General features: G+C 42.4%; 1 protein-coding gene across 2 annotated transcripts in view; it reads left to right on the forward strand.

Moving 5' to 3' along the window:
- The window catches only part of Mrrf (mitochondrial ribosome recycling factor), a 67,834-nt gene that overhangs the window by 38,954 nt on the left and 8,096 nt on the right, over positions 1–20,784 (forward strand). For both annotated transcript variants that reach the window (XM_057755131.1, XM_057755129.1), the window contains one exon: positions 15,086–15,245. In XM_057755131.1, the coding sequence (XP_057611114.1) occupies positions 15,086–15,245 (160 nt within the window). The remainder of the gene's footprint in view (positions 1–15,085; positions 15,246–20,784) is intronic.

The raw sequence follows: 20,784 nt of genomic DNA on the forward strand, positions 1-20,784 counted from the left end.
ATGTCTGATAGGTCCATTTGAATCATAACATATCTTAGTTCTCTTATTTTTCTGTTAAGTTTCTGTCTGGTTGACCTGTCCATTGGTGAGAGTGGGGTGTTGAAGTCTCCTACTATTAGTGTGTGGGGTTTACTAATGTTTCTTTTACATATGTGGGTGCTCTTGTTTTTAGGTCATAAATGTTCAGAATTGAGACTTCATCTTGATGAATTTTTCCTGTGATGAGTATGAAGTATCCATCTCTTCTGATTGATTTTAGTTTGAGATTTATTTTGTTAGATATTAGAATAGCTACACCTGCGTGTTTCTTGGGTCCATTTGATTGGAAAATCTTTAACTAACCCTTTACTCTGGGAAGATGTCTGCTTTTGAGGTTGAGGTGGTTTCTTGTATACAGCAGAAGAATGGATCCTGCTTTCACATCTGTTCTGTTAGCCTGTGTTTTTTTTTTAATAGGTGAATTGAATCCGTTGATATTAAGAGATAATTAATGACCAGTGATTGTTAATTCCTGTTATTTTTTTGGTGGTAGTGTTTGTGTGTTTTTCCTTCTTTGGAGTTTGCTGGTTCAAAGTTATCTGTTGCCTGCGGTTATTTGGGGGGGGGGGGGTGCAGTTAGCTTTCTTGGGTTGGAGTTTTCCTTCTAGTACTTTCTGCAATGCTGGATTTGTGGATAGGTATTATTTGAATCTCGTTTTGTCATGGAATATCTTGATTTCTCCATCGATGGTGATTGAAAGCTTTGCTGGGTATAGTAGTCTGGGCTTGCATCCATGGTCTCTTAGTGTCTACGGCATGTCTGTCCAGGACCTTCTGGCTTTCATGGTTTTCATTGAGAAGTCAGGTATAATTCTGATAGGTCTGCCTTTATATGTTACTTGGCCTTTTTTCTTCACAGCTCTTAGTAGTCTTTCTTTATATTTTGTGTTTTGATTATTACATAGCAAGGGGATTTTTTTTGTTGTTCAATCTATTTGGTGTTCTGTAAGCTTCTTGTACCTTCATAGGCATATCCTTTAGGTTGGAAAAGTTTTCTTCTATGATTTTGTTGAATATATTTTCTGTGCCTTTGAGCTAGAGTTCTTCTGACCCTCTTCTACCCCTATTATTCTTAGGTTTTTTTTTTTTTAATGGTGTCCCAGATTTCTTGAATATTTTGTGTTAAGAATTTGTTGGATTTAACATTTTTCTTTGACCAATGAATCTGTTTCCTCTATAGTATCTTCAATGTCTGAAATTCTCTCTTCCATCTCTTGTATTCTTTTGGTTATGCATACATCAGTAGTTCCTGTTCTTTTACCCAGATTTCCTGAATTCCTTCTGTTTGTGTTTTCTTTATTGCTTCTATTTCAGTTTTCAAATCTTGATCTGTTTCCTTTACCTGTTTGCTTTTTCTTGGTTTTCTTGAGTTTCTTTAAGAGATTTATTGATTTCTTCAATTTTTTATTTGTCTTTTCATCAATTTTTTTTAACAACTCAGCAAAATAAAATTCTGGTTTATTGTTTTACACATACATCAAAGAGGCCAAAAGATAAATAAACAAATAGCAACTTCATAGACAAAACAAGGAAGAAAAAGAAGAAACCTCTTATCTTTGGCCTTTTTAACCATCTTACACAAAGCAACTACTTACAGTAGAGCCAGGTACATACGCAAAAGAAGTTACTGGAATAAGATTGGGTTTTTCTGTTGTTGTTTTTGGTTTTTTTACAACTTTTTTTTCCTCCTTTAAGATTATAATGAACATGGTACCACCACAAGTAAGGTCAGAAGTAGGACAGAGAACGCTCTGAAGGCTGGTCTGGTCACCCCTTATCATTAGAAATGGCTGACCCCTAACAATATGTACAAAAATATAAAATGTAAATAAAAAATAAAATTTCGAGCCGGGCGGTGGTGGCGCACGCCTTTAATCCCAGCACTCGGGAGGCAGAGACAGGTGGATCTCTGTGAGTTCGAGGCCAGCCTGGTCTACAAGAGCTAGTTCCAGGACAGGAACCAAAAGCTATGGAGAAACCCTGTCTCAAAAAATCAAAAAATCAAAAAAATAAATAAATAAATAAATAAATAAATAAATAAAATTTCTTTTAAAGTATTTTTAAGGAAAAAAAGCAGGGCCTTGGAAGTTTTGGGTTTTTTTCCTCCCTTGTTGCAAATTCATGGTGTGGTCTTTGGTGGGTTGATGAAGAGCTCATGTCATCTAGAGGTGGCACTGCCAGCTGTGGGCGAGCGGGGTCTGCTCCTCTACTCGAAGGTGACCACGTTTAAATTCTGAGATGGGAAATAGAGGGTGAACAGGTCACGGCGACCTTAGTTCAGCTTTTCCTTTGCTGTCCAGTCATCCTCAGCAGTCGTCTGCTTCTTGGTGTCAGTATCATCTTCCTCATCCTCTTCAGCTACCCGCTGCCCGTAGGAACCTCAACGTCCTCCTCTTCATCTCCATCTTCTTCCTCTTCTTCATCTACCTCATTGTTGGCCTCCTGCTCCCCACTTTCTCTTTGACAGGTGTGTCTCTTTCATTGTCTGCCTTCTCCACAACTTCCTTCTCTCCTTCACGTCCTTGGTGGTGATCTCAGAGCTGGTGTCCATGGCGGCATCTGACATGGGGGTGGGGGTGCACGCTGGTGATCCCATGTGCGAGTGAGAAAGGAATCGAATTCGATGACTCTGGCGAGAAAGCTGCTGGAGTCGGAGGGGATGAGGATGGGTAGGGGTGGGGGCGGCGAATGTGGAGCAGGACCCAGAAACAATGCAAAGATGGCTTTTCAGAGCAGCCAATCTCCTCCATTTCTTTAAGGGAGTTTTTCATTTCCTCTTTAAGTGTCTTTATCATCTTCATAAAGTTATATTTAAGATCGTCTTTCTCTGCTTCTTCTGGATTAGGATGATCAGGTCTTCCTGTTGTATGATCACTTGGTTCTGGTATTACCATGTTGTTTTTTAGGTTGTTGAATGAATTTTTTCATTGGTGCCTATCCATCTCTTCCTCCAATTGGTGCTGGCACTGTCTTTGCCTCTTTGTCCAATCCTTGCAGTCACTGTCTGTGTCTCAGGGAGCTGCTGATCTCTTGGTCCACTGTGTGCAGTTGCAGCCTGTGGTTCAGAGTTCCTCTGAGGTCGCAGGAGATGGGTGGTGGAATGGGCCTTGAGTTTATAGGGTCAGATCGATGAGGGGGCCGTGTGTTGAAGCTTGCCTGATGGCTGGCTAGTGCCTTATTTTTCTTAACCAGGAATGAATCCACAGCCTCTCATTTCCTGTGGAAACAAAAGCAAAACTTCTTCTCCAAAGTAACATGCCTTTTTACTTAAATTTTGAAGTCTTTTGACTTAAATTTTGAAGTCAAGACATTTTCAAAGTATTAATTCAATAGGTTGAATTAATTCAGCAGCAACTGTTGCTCCTTCCTCAGCAGTCGGACAATTCAGACAGCACAGTAATATAAGGTATCCAGACTCTTTGTATATTTTCCATCTTTATGTTGTTTTTTTTCTTCCTTATTCTATTTCTTTTATTTTTATTTTTCACTTTTGGTTTTTTGAGACAGGGTTTCTCTGTAGCTTTGGAACCTGGAACCTGTAGACCAGGCCTTGAACTCACAGAGATCGCTTGCCTCTGCCTCTCAAGTGCTGGGATTAAAGGTGTGCGCCACCACTGCCTGGCCCTCTCTTTCTTTCTTTCTTTCTTTCTTTCTTTCTTTCTTTCTTTCTTTCTTTTTTTTTTTAGGACTTTCACTGCCTTTTTTCTTTTTTCTTCCAAGCCTATCTATATTTTTAAACACACTGTAAACTGTTTAGAGGTTTTTGTTTTTGTTTTCCATATCAGTCTGTCTTTACTGTATATCTCTATTTTTTTTTTTTTTTGAGTGCATGAGTCTTAAATCTGCTAAGCCGCATGGCTAGGATTAAAGATATGGCTTTGGTGGCTGATTCCACCCTGTTCCTTAGTCTTCTGATAGTCTAGCTTCATGGTGGAGGTACTGGCAGGAGCCATGCTCATTGTCACAACTCTGCCACCACCAAGAAGCATGCTGCTGACACTGACTGCTCATAAACATCATTTAAGTGTTTGGTGGCAGAACCTCTTAAAAGAGCTGTGAGGTTTTGGGGGCTAAAGCTGAGTCGGGAAGCCTCTCTTAAAAGGAGCCATGCAGCTCTAGCAAACAAAGCCTACTGGAAAAAAGATGGTTACCAGGAAGCTGTGCTTGACTCTGTTCTTGTCCTCTAGAATCCTTTTTTTTGTTAAGCTTTCTCAGGCTTTATGTGGACATTCTTGCCCCATGGTGGGCACAATTTCTAGATGGAGTTTCTGTCTCCCACCCAGACCCACAGCCATTCAGTTCCAAAGAAACACACAGAGGCTCATATTAATAACGAAATTGTTTGGCTTATTAGCTCAGGCTTATTATTAACTAGCTCTTACAACTTAAATTAACCCATAATTCTTGTCTATGTTTAGCGATGTGGCTTCGTACCTTTCATCAGTGAGGCATTCTCATCCTGCTTCCTTGTGTCTGGCTGCATCTTTGACTGCTCTCTGTCTTTCCTCTTCTCAAAATTTTTCTAGTCTGGTTGCCCCACCTATACTTCATGCCTGACTGATGTGGGATTCCCCTCTGTATACTGTGATTACCATTAATGAATAAAGAAACTGCTTTGAACCTATAGCAGTGCAAAACTTAGTTAGTCAGGGAAAACTAAATTGAATGATGGAAGAAAGAAGGGTAGAGTCAAAGAAAAGCCATGTTGCCCCACTGGAGCCAGATGAAACTTTACCTGGTAAGCCACAGCAACATGGAGATACACAGATTAATAGAAATGGTTTAAATTAATATGTAAAAGCTAGCCGATAACAAGGTAGAGCTAATAGGCCAAGCAGTGATTTAATTAATAATAGTTTCTGGGTGGTTATTTTGGGGCTGAGCTGCTGAGCAGCTGGGAAGGAAACAAGCAGCCCTCCTTGCAACACCTGGCTACTGGCCAATCAGCATTTTATTGAACCAATACAAGTGACAAACCTTTACAGTGTACAAAAACATTATCCCACAGCAAGCGGGTCTAAGAAAAAGAAATGGACAAAGGTTGGAAAAGACACTTCCTGTAGTACACCCAGACTTCTGGGTGTTTCTGGGCAGGGCTCACCCCTGGAAGAGGCCTGTGGTAGTCAGTCCTGTGCCAGGAATGGTTGGTTATTGCCTGGGAATAGCCAGGGAGTCTGTTTGGGAATGATCTCAGCTGAATGTCCTGGAGGGTTGACAGTTTGGGAACTGGAAACTGTGGAAATCTTTACTCCCAAAGCCAGTCTGGGGAGGGTAGTTATACTGGTGTGAGTACCTCCCACAGTGGAGACCCCAGGTAAGTGTTTAACTTTTTGAATTTGGCCTCCTTATCTATAAAATGAGATTAAGTGTCAATGATTTTTAAAGAGTAATCAGATATTAAATCTGTGACTTCTTCCTTGAGACCTGCCACAGGCCTTTTAAATTCCTTGTCTTGCAGTATTTGAATTAATTCTCCTGGCTAAATAATTCTTGGACACAGCCTTTTTTAAAATCCTACTTATTTGGTAGTAAAATCAAGGCTACTTTTTTGTTGTTGTTGTTTGTGGATTCTCTTCTAGTCCAAACTAACCTGTCTCCCAGCCACATGGTCATGACTTTTATTTTCTGCTCCACTTTTAGGGATGGGAGGAGTTGAGTCATTATGTTGTAATTATCTTGGAATTTAAGTTGTTCTGGAGCACTGTAGTTTGATTGTTAATAAGCACTTTGTTTACTCTTTGAATATGAATTACAGTCTGGTATAGACTGACTTTATGTTTCTGGTAAAGACAGAGATCCTGGCTATCCTTGACACTCCTCAGCCAGTGGCCTGTTTCTCCCATGGCTCATTGTTCCATGTTTACCATCTTTCTTCTTCTGTACATATTGGATGATGGAGCTGATGTCTTGCTGTCTTCTTCCCCCAGACCAAAATTCTGAGGTAATCAAAAGAGAATTTCCTATAGAATCAGACCAAAGAACTCCCAAGATCACAAGAAGTCTCAGCTATCATTCCCTCAGGCTGACCTCAACATTTCCCCATACATGGATACATAATTTCTCCGGGAAATTTTTCCACAATGTAGGTTGATTAGGATGGTCCCCAGTTGAGTTGAGTTGGGAGGGAAATTGCTTTGTACAGAGAAAGCTATGACAGAGCTGGAGTTCAACCCTAAGAAACAATGAAAACATGCTGCATCCTTGGGCAAGATATACCAACTCTCTGAGCCCCACATTCTTTGTGTACAAGATGGAATAATCATAGCATTTACTCTTGTGAAGAATGATTGGGAGGATCCTGTGAAGGATGAAGGGGAGAGGAGGGCAGGAGTCACTGGGACTGCTCGATTGCAGTGCAGATCTGACAGCAGGGGAAATGGGAAAGAATGTAATAAATGAGAAGTGGACAGCAGCTTTACAGTGCTCCTGTGGGGATAGTGAGCCATGGTCCCCGTCTGCTGCCTGATGGCCTGGAGGACGAGGTGTGTGAAGTAGGGTGCTTCATTAGGTTATTTTTAGTTTATAATGAGCTCATCAGGACATGTCCCCATCATAAACCGAGGAACATTTATTTGTACTTATTTTATGGAAATAGGATGAAATGTCTTCAGTACCACAGGCTGCTTTATTTTTTTGCACATATCTTTTCATAGTTGTCTCATTTTTTTTCAGCTGCCTAGAAATATCCTTTTGAAGTGACTGTAGTATAAACGAGGAAACTGGGCTTGGGAAGTTTAAATAACTTGCCCAAGGTCACAGATTAGTAAGTGGAAGAACCGTTTTTCAGACTTGAACCCATCTGCTTCCGGAGCCTATGTTCTAACTATATTATCTATTGTTCCATTTGGTTCTGGCCTCATTTTATAGATCTTGTTATGGGGTGTGCATGATTGGCACATTCCAAGAAGTATTGGTAAAGCCATTTCATTACACAACCCACATGTATATAGATTGCTGGTAATCTTGAAAGGGGATTAGTGGCTTCAAACTATACTTTAGCAATGGCTGGTTCTCTTCCTGCCCTTGTGCCATTGTCCTCTATCTACCATTCCTTGTAGGACCATTTATTCTTCAGGCAAATTCAGCAAACCGTTTCGTCTTGTTACATATGTAAGCATATCATAGTGTAGAGTGCACTTGTAAGTCCAGCTGCTGGATTTGACTAACCAACAATGAGTCTGTAGCAGAAGGTCTGAAATTCAGGACTCAGGCCACATTGGCCTCAGATTCCAGGTCTATCAGGACTGCTGCTTCATTTGTCTGAGTCTCTGCTTTATAATCTATAAAACCCAGGTAATAACACTAAGGCCACTGGAGTGTTGTGACATTCACCAAGTTAATGCACACATCATGCATCAGCTTAGAGCCTGGCACTCGGAAGGAGCTCTGAAGCTGTTATTATTTCTGAGCAGAAAAGATGTTAGCATCAGATGATAAGGTAGATCCAGTTGAGCAGCATATCACCATACCATGGATAACAAGGTCCTCCATATATCTTTGTCTTGCTCTATTTTCTTCATACACTTATGCGATCTTGTACATTTATTTACTGTCTGTTTTCCCTTTGCTAGAATGTGAGTGCTTTGGGAAGACAGAGGAAGAGCTTTGTCTATTTTATTCATCTATGTATCCCTAGCCCCAGGAACAGGGCTTAGCATGTAGTAAGTATGTAATATAGGACCAGTGTTTGTGGAATAAATGAGTATGAGCGTCTGCTATATGCACCCTGCTCTTCCTGGTGCTATTGTGTATCATCTAATATGTCCATATAATCCTTTGGGGTCCTAGGTTTTCATCCCTGTTTTGTCATAGAGCAAGGAAATTCTTTGGTTCTCTGTGCCTAGTGTCGTACAGTCAGTAAGTGAAGGTCACTTTTCTCTAGAGCTTCTCTAAGCTTGTAGCTGCTGTGCTATCTTCCTCAGTAGATGATGGCCCCTTTTAGTTTCTTTCCCCTTTTTGGTGCTGGGTGTGGAAACAAACTTTGCACGTGCTTGACAAGTGCTTACCACTGATTTATACCCTAGACCTCCATTATTTATTTTTTGTGTTGTTGACAGCTTAAAATAGTTTAGTACCTACATATTCTTTTCCTTAACCAGCGTCTACCATTTGTTCTTTGTGGAAGACAATATTTTAAGGACATTTACTTTTCATTGCTTGTGGTGTATGTGCTACAGCGCATGTGTGGAGGAGTTGGTTCTCCTGCTGTCATTTGGTTCTAGGAATCACACTCAGGTTGTCAGGCTTGGCAGTAAGTTCATTTACCAGCTGAGCCATCTTAATGGACCAAGAGGCTACATTTTTAACCTAACCCACTCCTAGTTCTGTATTCAATAGATGAGAAAGTAGCAGCAAATAATGTTTATGAACCATCACTATGTACCTCACAGTTACTGACTTATTTAATTCTCTCAAGTACAATTAGACATGTTTGACAGACAGGGAAACCGAGACAAACTTAGACATGGAAGATCTGGTCCTCAAATCCCTCCAATGTCTTCAGACCTTCCTCAAGCATTTCTCCAGATGGCAGCTGCAGTTCAGAGAGCAAAGGCCAGTGTCCATGGTCACTGCGACTACTGGTGGCAGAGCAGAGGTTAGAGGTCAGCTGTCACTTGTCCACTAAACCTGTACTCATCCATGTTTGTGGGAGCCTCAGCAAGGGTTCTGTCCACTTAGTCCAGGGATTGGGTTCTGGTCTTCTAGCTGAGTGAGAAGGAAATGGGTGATGTAACGGAGACCGTGCAGCAGGCGGCTGGAGTTAGGACTCATCCTTTTTCTTTCTGTTATGCTTACCTGGACTTTAGTCAGTGTACAGTCCTTTGAACGCATGTGGCGAGTTGTGTCCCTAGGAAGACTAAAAATTAGCATAGGTGGTAGAAAGCCTTCTCAAATGTATGATTCTCTTTAGTCTGTTGTCTTTATAAGACATTAATGTATGCAAGATAGGTTAATGGGGGGATACTTAGAAACAGGAAATCCGGCTGGGCTGCATAAACAAAAACATTTCCGTCAGGTCTCATAGCCCCAAAGCATTGAGCAGCTCCTTCCAGAAACAATGAAGCAGGGCATGTGTCTACTGCTGACTGTGGGGGAGTCTCCTAGCTGCCCAGTGACAGGGTGGCAAGCTTTCTCTCTGGAATTGTCAGAGATGTGTTTTGATGTGCTGTTCCGTGGAGTGCAGCCGCGTTCTTCGCTTGCTGCCCCTTGCTATTGGAGAGAAGTCCTGGCCTCTATGGCCCGTTGCCTGCTGCTGCCCTGTCTTTCTGTTCATTTCCTTTCTTGGTAGTACTTGAGTCCTGAACCTAGGACTTCCCTCCATTGAGCTATATCCTAGCCCTTAGTTTTTGCTTTGAGGCGGGCTCTCACAAAGTTGCCCAGACAAGCCTTGAACCTACTCTGTATACTCCAGGAAGATCTTAAACATGGCAGCCCCCTCCTGTTAGCCTCCCAAGTAATCAAGATTATAGGCTATGCCACCAGGCTTGGCCTCTGCCCTTCTACCTGCCTTCACTGCTCTCTGTTGATTCCGTGAACAAAAGCTTTAAGGAACCAAATCCTTTTCAAGTGTTTTTTTCCCTCACCACTCACATCCTATTGTCCCTAGGTCTTGGAGATTCTGTGGTTAGAATAATTAGTGTAGCCACCCTGTGTAGGCTCCTGCAGTGCATATGTGCTGGCAGTGTGCCAAGGCCTTGCCACCCGTCATTTCATTTCACCCTTGCATCCTCCTCTTAGTAATAGCCATACTCACGCTGAACATGAAGAAGCCGAGTCTACTGTGCAGAGTTCTAGAGCCAACAAGCGGCAAAGCTCTAGGATAAGCTCATTTTTCTGTGTTTAATGCCACCTTTTAAATAGCCAAAGACATCATAAGTGGGTTTTGCTGTAATGATCCAACTTAGCAGGGATTTTCCTGGCTGGTGTATAGCATTGTACATATGTCCTGTTTGGTAGAAACAATGAGAAGTATCATTTCAGCCAGTGGGTTTTTCTGTGTGTTGGTTACCAGCAGGGCATGCCCTCTGCTTATTGTTCATGGGAACACGCTCAAGGAATTCTGCAGGAAGGCCCCCATCCAGGATGTTACTGGAAGACCTGCTTGGCGGAGTTTGTACAAACAAAGTATGACCCTGCCAGCTCAGCCAAAACTCCTGCATCATGCTGGGAGGGCTGTTTGACCCTAGTGGAAAAGACTGCTGTCTTCATCACCCAGCCAAGAAGCTGCTACGGGGTGGGTCTCCAGCTTCCCTCTCTCTGCCCAGGGGCTTCTGCATAGTCTCCCTCTGCTTAGATATTGTGTGCACATTGCTGTCTATACAAAATACAGGCCCAGTCAGATCTCCTTTAGCTTTTGAACCTCTTTTGTGGTGTTTCACGTTGTTTGTAGAAGAATTTGCTAGAATTCCTCCCTTAAAAATAATTATGAGCCAAGCAGTGGTGGTGGCACACACCTTTAATCCCAGAGGAGTGGAGACTGGTGGATCTCTGAGTTCGAGACCAGTATGGTCTACAGAGCAAGTTCCAGGACAGCCAGGGCTGTACAAAGAAACCCTGTCTCAAAAAACAAAATCAAAAAACAAACAAATTGATAGAATACACATTAAAAATTGTCAGTTTGTGTCAATGCTTTTCATCTTATAAAGCTGAAACTGTGTATATCAAAGAGTTACACACACACACACACACACACACACACACACACGCGCGCGCACACACACGAGATCCCTGGAAACCATTCTGCTCTCAGCCTCTGATTACTTTAGGAATCTTATATAGATGGAGTCATGCAGTGTGTGTCTGTCTGAGCTGATTTTATTTCAGTTGGGTTTATCAATGTATGCATGTATCAGAATTACATTCCTCTGGAAGGCTAACATTCCATTGCATATGACTTAGTATGACACTGTGTGGTTTTGCACCTGTCAGCCCTGCCAGCCTCCTCACTTTGGGTGTCCTTACCTCCTGCTCTCTCCACTCTAGTCATAATACCTTTTTTCCGTGTCTGGGGAAAGGCTAGGCATGCCTGTCTAGTGTGTGTCAGCTAGCACAGGATCTGGTGGCATGCAGCGGAAGGTGCTCAGCCGTTGCTTAAGAAGCAAATGGGCATAATGTAGAGCGGACAGTCAGGCGCCTGGAACACAAACGTGAGTCCACTCCCAGAGCCTCATGAATGTGAGCTGCAGATGATCTGATGTATTAATCACTGGACTGGAAAGGGATTAAGATATTTCCATAATATAATGTGGTATGTTTCTTTTCTAAAACAGATGTGCTCTTGTTGCTTCATGAGGAAGCAATTAAATGTGTTTGATTAAGACATCCATAAACACTCTCATGTATTTGAGGCTACTTTATGCTGCTGTCTCTCTCGGTACTTTCTCTCTGTTGTATCTGTCTCTGAACCATTCTCTGCAATGTCATTTTTTGTCTTCTTTGATTAAGTAGCTTTCTCATGGATGACTGTCTTCAGGGTGCTGTTGCCCTAGGTGTCTGCTCTTATATTTACTGTGCAATACAAGTTCAGTATCCACCAGTACAGCTGCCCTTCTTCCTGTTGACCCTTCCTGTGCCCAATATCCAGCTTTTCTCACCTTTCCCCATTCTTACTGCATTTCCCTCTCCTTTTCCTAATATAATTTTTGATAATTGGCTGTGAATGTCAATCCTAAAGCATGTTTTTTTGAAAATGTCAGTAATAGTTATACACTGTTACACTTAGAAACTGCTGTTAGTTTGTGGTAATAACATTTATGTAAAATAATACATTGTATTAAGGCTACCTTACATGTAATGATTTCATTTTTTATATAACCTTTTATTCTTGAGGCTTTTCGAGTCCCAATTTATGCTTCTTTAAAATGTGTGGGTTTTTTCCATTTGAAATCTAAACAAAGAAACAAAGCAGTGAAAACCTTTCTTTACTAAAGGTTTTTCAACGGTGGGATACCTATTGCAAATTATGTATGAAACACAAGATTGAAGTACTTTAAGAAGATCTTTTTGGAGAGGTTTAAAAGGTTTCTTCCAGCCTTAGCTTCGTTTCTTTTCTGCCCCTCCTAGTATTTCAGCAGGATTAGGTTTTTTGAATCAGTGGATCAAGTTTTAATTTTCCTGTTCCTTCTTTATACTGACATATGCTTTGGCAAAACAAAAAAGGGACCTAAACATGTCAGCATGATTTTCATTCAGTGAATTAAAAACCATAAAAGTAACAAGATCAGATCCAAATCCCTAAACTCCTGACATGGTGGTTTTGTCCTTTTCAGTCCCAAGCTTCGTATTACGACTTTGAAAGCTTTCTGCCTGGAAGCAAAAGTTCATGATTTATTTGAAATAGATTACAAGGATACAGGCCAGAAAGATCTAGGTTTGAATCCCAGTCTTGTCACTCAAACCTGTGGGCCGGTCACTTAACATCGCTGAGACTCAGTTTTTTGTTTAGGAAAAATGGGACTCTTAATTTGAGGAGGGGTTTGTAAGTGCTTAGTGATCACATAATTTGACTGTCTGCTTTGTCTTTAGAGACTGCCTTTATTTAAATTCTTTTGGTCATGGAAGAAAACAATATGTAGATGCCACGAAATATTTGCCATGTGTCCTCCCTCGCCGGCACACTGAGCATGTACCCATAACTTGGGAGGGTTCTGCCATTGAATCACTACTACCGTGCCTCGAACTTGGGACTGTGCTTGCTCAGCTCATCCAGGATTGTTGATCTCAGGGGAAGAGGAGTTTGTTATAAAATCAGTCAATGACTTTTAAGACAGGCCATTCTGGGTTTGACTTCAAATAATATTCCAAATTTAGGCTGGGCCTGGCAGCACATGTCTGTAATTGTAGCACTCGGGAGATTGTGGGTGACATAGTGAGACCCTGTCTCAAAGATCTCCAAATAGCAACAAAGATACCACATTTGGTTGGACCTGATTGTCTTCACCTATAAAAATGGGGTTTGTGGTGGCTAGTGTTATTTGACATGACACAGTTAGAATCATCACTGAGGAGAGAATCTCAATTGAAAAAATGCCTCCGGAAGATCAGACTATAGGCAAGCCTGGAATATTGATAGAGGAGGGCCCAGCCCATTGGGGATGGCTCTATCTTTGAACTTGTGGTCCTGTGTTCCATAAGAAGGCAGGCTGAGGAAGCCGGTAAGCAGCACCCCTCCATAGTGTCTTTATTAGCTCCTGCCTACAGGTTCCTGTGGTTTGAGTTCCTGTCCTGACTTCCTTCAGTGGTGGACAGTGATGATGAAGTATAAGCCAAATAAGCCCTTTCCTCCCACGTTACTTTTGGTTGTAGTGTTTCAATAGTAACCTCACTAGGACAGGTTCATGATCTAGTAAGACCATCCAGGATATAGCTTTCAAGCCTTCATTTCTTGTTACGCCTTTTATTGTTATCTGCTCTTCTGGTTCCTCAAAGGAAACACCTCAAAGCTTTTACACATGCTTTTTCTTGGAAATCCTGTTTGCCCTGCCAGCACTAGAAACTTGAACTTACTCTTCAGATCTAGTTAGGATAGTGTAAATTATGCTGCAGTGACAAGCAGTTTCCTATCTCTATGGTTTACAACACTTCACCATGGATGATAACAATAGACATGTATTTCTCAAACTACATATTAGGTACTCTTCTTTATAATCATCTTGGGCTGATGGACACTCTATCTCAGCTTGTACAGAGAAACAAATGTGACCTGGAAGCTTCTGCCCTGAGCTGATGCCCAACATTTTTACATACATTTTCTTAAATCATGCAAGTTGTGTAGTGTAATTTTAGGGTAGGAACATGCATTCCTGCTTGTGCCTATGAGCAAGACACCCAGAGCAGTGCTGAGTTGACCTAGTGACCTGACACATTTTTCTAGGACAGGTCTGTTGAGCTGCTCCTCTGTGCCCCCCTTTCTTTTTCTACTTCGATCACGACAGCACTTCTCACGCTCTGATGAATGTCTTCGTGCCTTTCTCTTCAGCTAAACTGTAGGAGCGGGAGGAAGAGCAATAGCTCCATCCAAATCCATTATCTCAGTTCCTAGCACTCAGTGCTTACAAGATGGAGAAAGGAAGGCAGGGCATTAATGCTGGACTGTGTTGCTAGGTTGTTATGATGATTAAATGTGAAATAGTAACGACTGTTGTGTGGTAAAATGCCGTTCTTAATGGATTACGCTCATTGTTGTGATGATGAAGATGCTGACAATAAAAACCAACATTTATCTGAGTGGTGCACGCCTTTAATCCCAGCGCCTAGGACGCAGTGGCAGGTGGACTCAGGACGCAGCGGCAGCCAGAGCCACGCATGCAAGCACACGCAAGCAAAACAAAACCAGACTGATAGCATTCACCAAGCCCTGATAGGTTGCTGAATACTTTCAAAGGTGCTTCCTGAGTCAACTGGTGCTGTGGTTGTTATGTGTTTCAGGAGACTCATGCTCTGTCTTGGGTTTGAAGTGATTCCTAACTATTTAGTCATAGTAATCGGGATGGTGAAGGTTAGTTTTGAGGTGATTCCTGAGTGTTATAATAATCAGGAGCTGAAAGTTGAATGATGTAGAGGTTTAGCAATAGCATTATTTCTGTAGTGTCCCTCATTTGCAGTGCTGTGGACTAGAAAAGAACATTTTAGAGGAAGGGAAAGCTAATTGTGGTTAATTGGTTCCTTTTATTGAACATTTCAAATGTGTCAGGGTCAATGGTAAATGCTCATTTAATCCGTCCCACCTGTTGGGTTCCTGGTAGACAGATGAGATTTTGAAAAGACATGTCTGCATCTTGTAAGTAACTCGGCTGAGTGTTGACTCTGGGTCCACCTCGCCTGTCTGGTTCCATAATGTCTCTTACTTGGATTTACCAGATAACTCAATGGGAACTAAGCATGTGATTGGCATCTGTCAGGAGTGTGAAGATTGTCAGCTAACAGATCAAAGCTGTGGACTGTTGAGCTAGTGAACAGAATGGTGTTAAATTCTTGACTGGTGGTCAGCATCTTACAGAAAAAATAGTTTTGTTCAATTTGTGTGTGTGTGTGTGCTTTTTTTCAGAGTAACCAGGGAACACAGAGAAATGCTGGTAAAACTGGCCAAACAGAGCACCAACAAGGCCAAAGAAAATTTACGGAAGGTTCGCACTAATGCAATGAATAAACTGAAGAAATCAAAGAACAAAGCCTCGGAGGACACCATCAGGCTCATAGAGAAACAGGTACTGTTGCCAACAGATGTAGTGTTTCTGTGTCTGATCCAGGGAATCTGTGTACTCCTATCTGAGGCAGGGACAACAAAACAGAATGCCTCTGGTCATTTCATTCACACAATCAACACTAAGTCCCTGTTTTAAGTCTAGCCTTGTAGACCCTGGAAGGATCCACAGGAGAGGAGAAGAGGCTGTTGATCCTAGGTTGTGTGCTAGGCTCTGTGCTGGACACTTTACTTCATTTCCCCCATCACTACAAAACTGAGTTAGAGGCTGGAAGAACAGCCAAGTGCCTAGCATCCACAAGGCCTTGCATTCAGTCCCCACCGCTGAAACAGCAGCAGGGTTGTAAGAGGAGAGTGAGGAGACCTGGTTGGGGAAGTTTGGGAACTTGTTCAAACTCTTGCTGATAGTGGTAGAGATGGGATCCAGACCTAGGGCTGCCTGCCTTGCTGTCTAGCTTTCTGAGTGTGGAGGAGTGAGTTGCTGTGTTCTCTTTGTGCCCTGGAGTGCAGTAGTAAAAGGTCAGGGCCATGTAGACCAGCAAGAGCAGAGTGATGGAAAAGAACATTTTCCACTTGGACCAGCAGGGATTAATCCTAGTCAAGGCAATGAGTAAGAAAACAGAGTGACCACATCCTAAAAGGTCTTATATACCAGGTGAGGAATTTGAATGTGAACAATGTCGAGAGCATTTCCACATTGACTATGCATCTGTGTCAGTAACTATGAGCCACAGTAATGATGCATAACCAGCTACCTAAAACTGGATGATTTCATTTCTTACTCTCCTTTCTGTGGGCCAGCTGGGGCCAGATAGTTCTAGGTTGGACTTGTGAGCTCATCTTCAGAACACAGATCGGGCTCAAGTTTGCTTTATATATCACAATCTTCCAGTGTCAACAAGTGCCCAGAACATCCTTTCTTGGCAACAGTAGGTGCCAGGACTATAAATCCAACCACCTAAGTGCATTTCAGGGATCTGCTCTAGTCCCTTCCCATTGGCTAAGCCAGATAGTATTGCTGCTGAGAAGTATCTACTTACTTCATAGAGTGTGAAGGGTGTATATGAACATTTGATGAATAATATTTTATCCTTAGGAAAAAATGAAGAGGTCTAGGAATTAGGGAGATGACTCAGCCGGTGACATGTTTGTTGTGCAAGAACAAGGACTTGAGTTAGATCCCTCTGAACCCACATGCAGAACCAATCATGGAGGTGCTTGCCTGCAATCCCAGCAGAGGGGTGGGAGGGCGTGGAGATGGAGGAACTCTGGGGCTCACTGGCCAGACATCGTAGCTGAAGGTGAGCTCTAGGTTTAGTGAGAGACCCTGACCCAAAACCCAAGGTGGGGAGTGACTGATGAAAATATGGTTTTTACACTTGAGCACATACATGTGCACTTGTCCCCACCCCCGGGCAAGTATCTGAGGCTTGCTCCCAGATACTAAGTCGGTGAATCTGGAGTGGTGCCGGGAATTTTTTAGTGCTTCCCAGGCAGCTCTTATCCAGTAACTTTCTTGAAAGGTCTCATTTTTCAAACAATGAGATCACATGTGTGCCTAGGAAAAGTAACCATGGTGGCCAGGTAGAGAATACTGCAGGAGGCAATATCAGAGGCAAGATGGGGAATTTATCAGGACGTAGGAAAGGAAATGAGTAATGTCATACAAAGTGTTTGATAGGCCTCAGAGCTGCTGTGTTCACAATGAAAGCATCGTTTTAGGAAAGCTGGGAAAAGATGGGGTATGACTGAGGCATAAAGAAGACGCAAGCAGAGCAGGAGCGCTGTTAGGGGCCTGGGGGAGGCGTGGAGTGAATCACTGTCCTCATTTTGAACCAGCAGTTAGCATTCTGGTTGTAGGTCAGCCAGCAATCACCTAGGGGAATTTTGGTTCCTGGGCATTGTTCCTACATCTTCTGATTTAGTGTATTTCCTAGAAATGGTGTTTTTAAAAGATTTTTTATATTATGTATATGTGTGTGTGTTTGTGGGGGATATACAAGTGAGTGCAAGTGCCCACAAAATCCAGAAGATATAGATTCCCTGGAGTTGGAGTTACAGGTAGTTAAAGCAACTGATGTGGGTGTTGGGAATTGAGCTTGAATCCTCTGAAAGAGCAGTAAGTGCTCTTAACTACTAAGTCACCTCTCCAGCTTTGAAACATGTATTTTAAAGTGTTTCTCTGCTAATTCTACAACAGCATACTGGGAAGAACCAGAAGCTTGCAATCCAAAAGGAAAAGTCATTCTGCAGCAAATGTTCTGTGACCTTGGAGAAGTTACTTGACCCTTGGGGTCTGTTTTTTCTGTAAAAAGAGTTTGGTAAATTTCTCCCTCGAAAGGGCTCATAGGATGCTAGAAGGTGCCATTAGGATGCCTCACATTTTAATCCTCAATATTCCCTCTCACTGTCTTCCTCCCCTCCTGTGTTGGCTCAGAGGGACAGTCACTGATCAAGCTGTCCTCTGAGTACCGACCAGGGCTCAGAGCCATATCCTCCTCGGTATCCTAGGGGATTCCATCTCTGCAGTGGACATTGGCCCTTGTGCTGCTTCCTGGCTATGAATTTGTCAAGCTGTCAGACTCCTCATTCAGTGTAGAGTCCCTGCTCCTTGAAGAGGAAGAACAATCAGAGAATCAGTGCTCTTGTTCAACCACACTTGACGGAGAACTTGACAGAAGTCTTCCCTCAACCACTGGCTTCGCACCCTTTTCAGATTCTACTTTCTTTCCACTGCTTTCTACTCTATTATTCTTTCTAACTGAAATTCTTTGTTCTTTGATACTAAACTGATGTCTGGTTACCGTGGGACAGAATGGAGACATTCACTGACAATAGAGTAGAGGTGACCAGCGTCTCCGTGGGCTCCTGAGATTGTGCACTGTACCGCGGTCTCTCCAGTGTCAGAGTCTGGCTGAAGAGACATCATTTCCGTGTTATTCTTACCCTCTCGCTACCGTCCCTTACAGTTGTGTGGTTGAAGTTTGGGTGGGGAAGCAATGGAGGCGGCCCTGTGCACTCTGCAGTGTGTTCCTGTCTCTATTTGGATGGCACCAAAGGAGTTTCCGCTATTAGTTTTGCTTTTGCTTTGCTTTATATAATAAAGCCGCTGGCTGATTGTTGCTTCACAGTTTAAGTTTTTTTTTTTTGTTCCTAATTATCAAAGTAATATCTGCTCATTAGAAAGAATGTAAAATGTGAAGACTGTTCAGCAGTGTGGAAGAGACTCATCCATGAACTCAGAGGTGTCACTTAGCATTTTGAAATGGTCCTTTTCTTTTTTCAACACATAGTTTTAAGCAATATTGAGTATGTAATGTATGAGTGTGTGTGTGTGTGTATATATATACACACACACACTTTTGAGTCCAGTTTTAATTTTTTTTTAATTTTATATTAATTAATTTATTTAATTATTAAAGATTTCTGCCTCTTCCCCGCCACCACCTCCCATTCCCTCCCCCTCCCCCAATCAAGTCTTCCTCCCTCCTCAGTCCAAAGAGCAAGCAGGTTTCTCTGCCCTGTGAGAGGTCCAAGGACCACCCACCTCCATCCAGGTCTATTAAGGTGAGCATCCAAACTACCTGGGCTTCCACAAAGCCATTACGTGCAATAGGAACAAGAACCCATTGCCATTGTTCTTCAGTTCTCAGTAGTCCTCATTGTCCATTATGTTCAGCGAGACCGGTTTTGTCCCATGCTTTTTCAGACCCCGGCCAGCTGGCCTTGGTGAGTTCCCGATAGAACATCCCCATTGCCTCAGTGTGTGGGTGCACCCCTCGCGGTCCTGAGTTCCTTGCTCGTGCTCACTCTCCTTCTGTTCCTCCTTTGGATCGTGAGACTTCAGTCCAGTGCTCCAATGTTGGTCTCTGTCTCTGTCTTCTTTCATCGCCTGATGAAGGTTAATATTCAGGAGGATGCTTATATGTTTTTCTTTGGGTTCACCTTCTTATTTAGCTTCTTTAGAATCATGAATTATAGTCTCAATGTCCTTTATTTATGGCTAGAAACCAAATATGAGTGAGTACATACCATGTTCCTCTTTTTGGGTCTGGCTTACCTCACTCAGGATAGTGTTTTCTATTTCCGTCCATTTGTATGCAAAATTCAAGAAGTCATTGTTTTTTACTGCTGAGTAGTACTCTAATATGTATATATTCCATACTTTCTTCATCCATTCTTCCATTGAAGGACATCTAGGTTGTTTCCAGGTTCTGGCTACTACAAACAATGCTGCTATGAACATAGTTGAGCATATACTTTTGTATCCAAAATATATAAAGAACTCAAGAAATTAGACCGTAAAAGGTTAATCAATCCAATTATAAAATGGGACACTGAGCTGAACAGAGACTTTTCAACAGAAGAAGTTCAAATAGCCAAAAGACACTTAAGATCGTGCTCAGCTTCCTTAGCAATCAGCGAAATGCAAATCAAGACAACATTAAGATACCATCTTACACCTGTCAGAATGGCTAAAATCAAAAACACCAATGATAGCCTCTGCTGGAGAGGTTGTGGAGAAAGGGGCACTCTCATCCATTGCTGGTGGGAATGCAAACTTGTGCAACCACTTTGGAAAGCAGTGTGGCGGTTTCTCAGGAAAGTCGGGTTCAACCTACCTCTCGACCCAGCAATACCACTATTGGGAATATACCCAGTTTTAATTTTTAACTTGTTAATAAAGACACTGTTAGCCGGGTGGTGGTGACGCACGCCTTTAATCCCAGCACTCGGGAGGCAGAGGCAGGCGGATCTCTGGGAGTTTGAGGCCAGCCTGGTCTACAGAGCTAGTTCCAGGACAGGCTCCAAAGCTACAGAGAAACACTGTCTCGAAAAACCCAAATAAATAAGTAAATAAACAAACAAATAAAGACACTGTTTACGTGTTTGCAAATATTTTTCAAATAACCTCCTAATGATTGCTAAATAGTTCATCTTGTGTCCATATATTTTAGAAGTTCTGCTTGTAGATATTTTTACTTATTTTAAAAAATTACGTGAGTGAGGTTACAGAAGTTACAGTGAATATCTTCCTTATAAATCTTTGTGTTTTCTTGGGGTGAGACATGCCAAGTGTAGATCACTGACTAGAGAAATGCATTGGTTTGCTTGTGTGTTTGTCCTCTGTGCTGGGGACTGACTCAGACTTTGTAAGTGCTCTCCCACTGAGCTCCACCCCAGCCCAGAAATGCCTTGTTTGTAAGGTTCTTCATCTATGTCTCTAAAGCCACTTCAGGCTTAGAGTATTGTGTGGTTGTTTGTCTCTCCTCTCGGTCACAGTTGCATGGTTGCCTTTCTGTATCTGAGGCAGGACTCATACTCCTGATCCTCCTCCCGCGGCCTTATGAATGCTGGGGTAGCTGGTATGCACCACCACACCGGATTATTCTTCCTTCTAGATGCTAACATTTAGACTGGGTTTTTGTTTTTATGAGACAGTACCTTTCTGTGTAGCCCTAGTTGGCCTGGTACTCATAATGTAGCCCAGGCTGGCCTCAGATTCATTGCAGTCCTTCTGTCTTAGTCTCTGAGACACAAGG

Source organism: Chionomys nivalis, chromosome 22, assembly GCF_950005125.1.
Source record: "Chionomys nivalis chromosome 22, mChiNiv1.1, whole genome shotgun sequence".
Taxonomy (NCBI): domain Eukaryota; kingdom Metazoa; phylum Chordata; class Mammalia; order Rodentia; family Cricetidae; genus Chionomys; species Chionomys nivalis.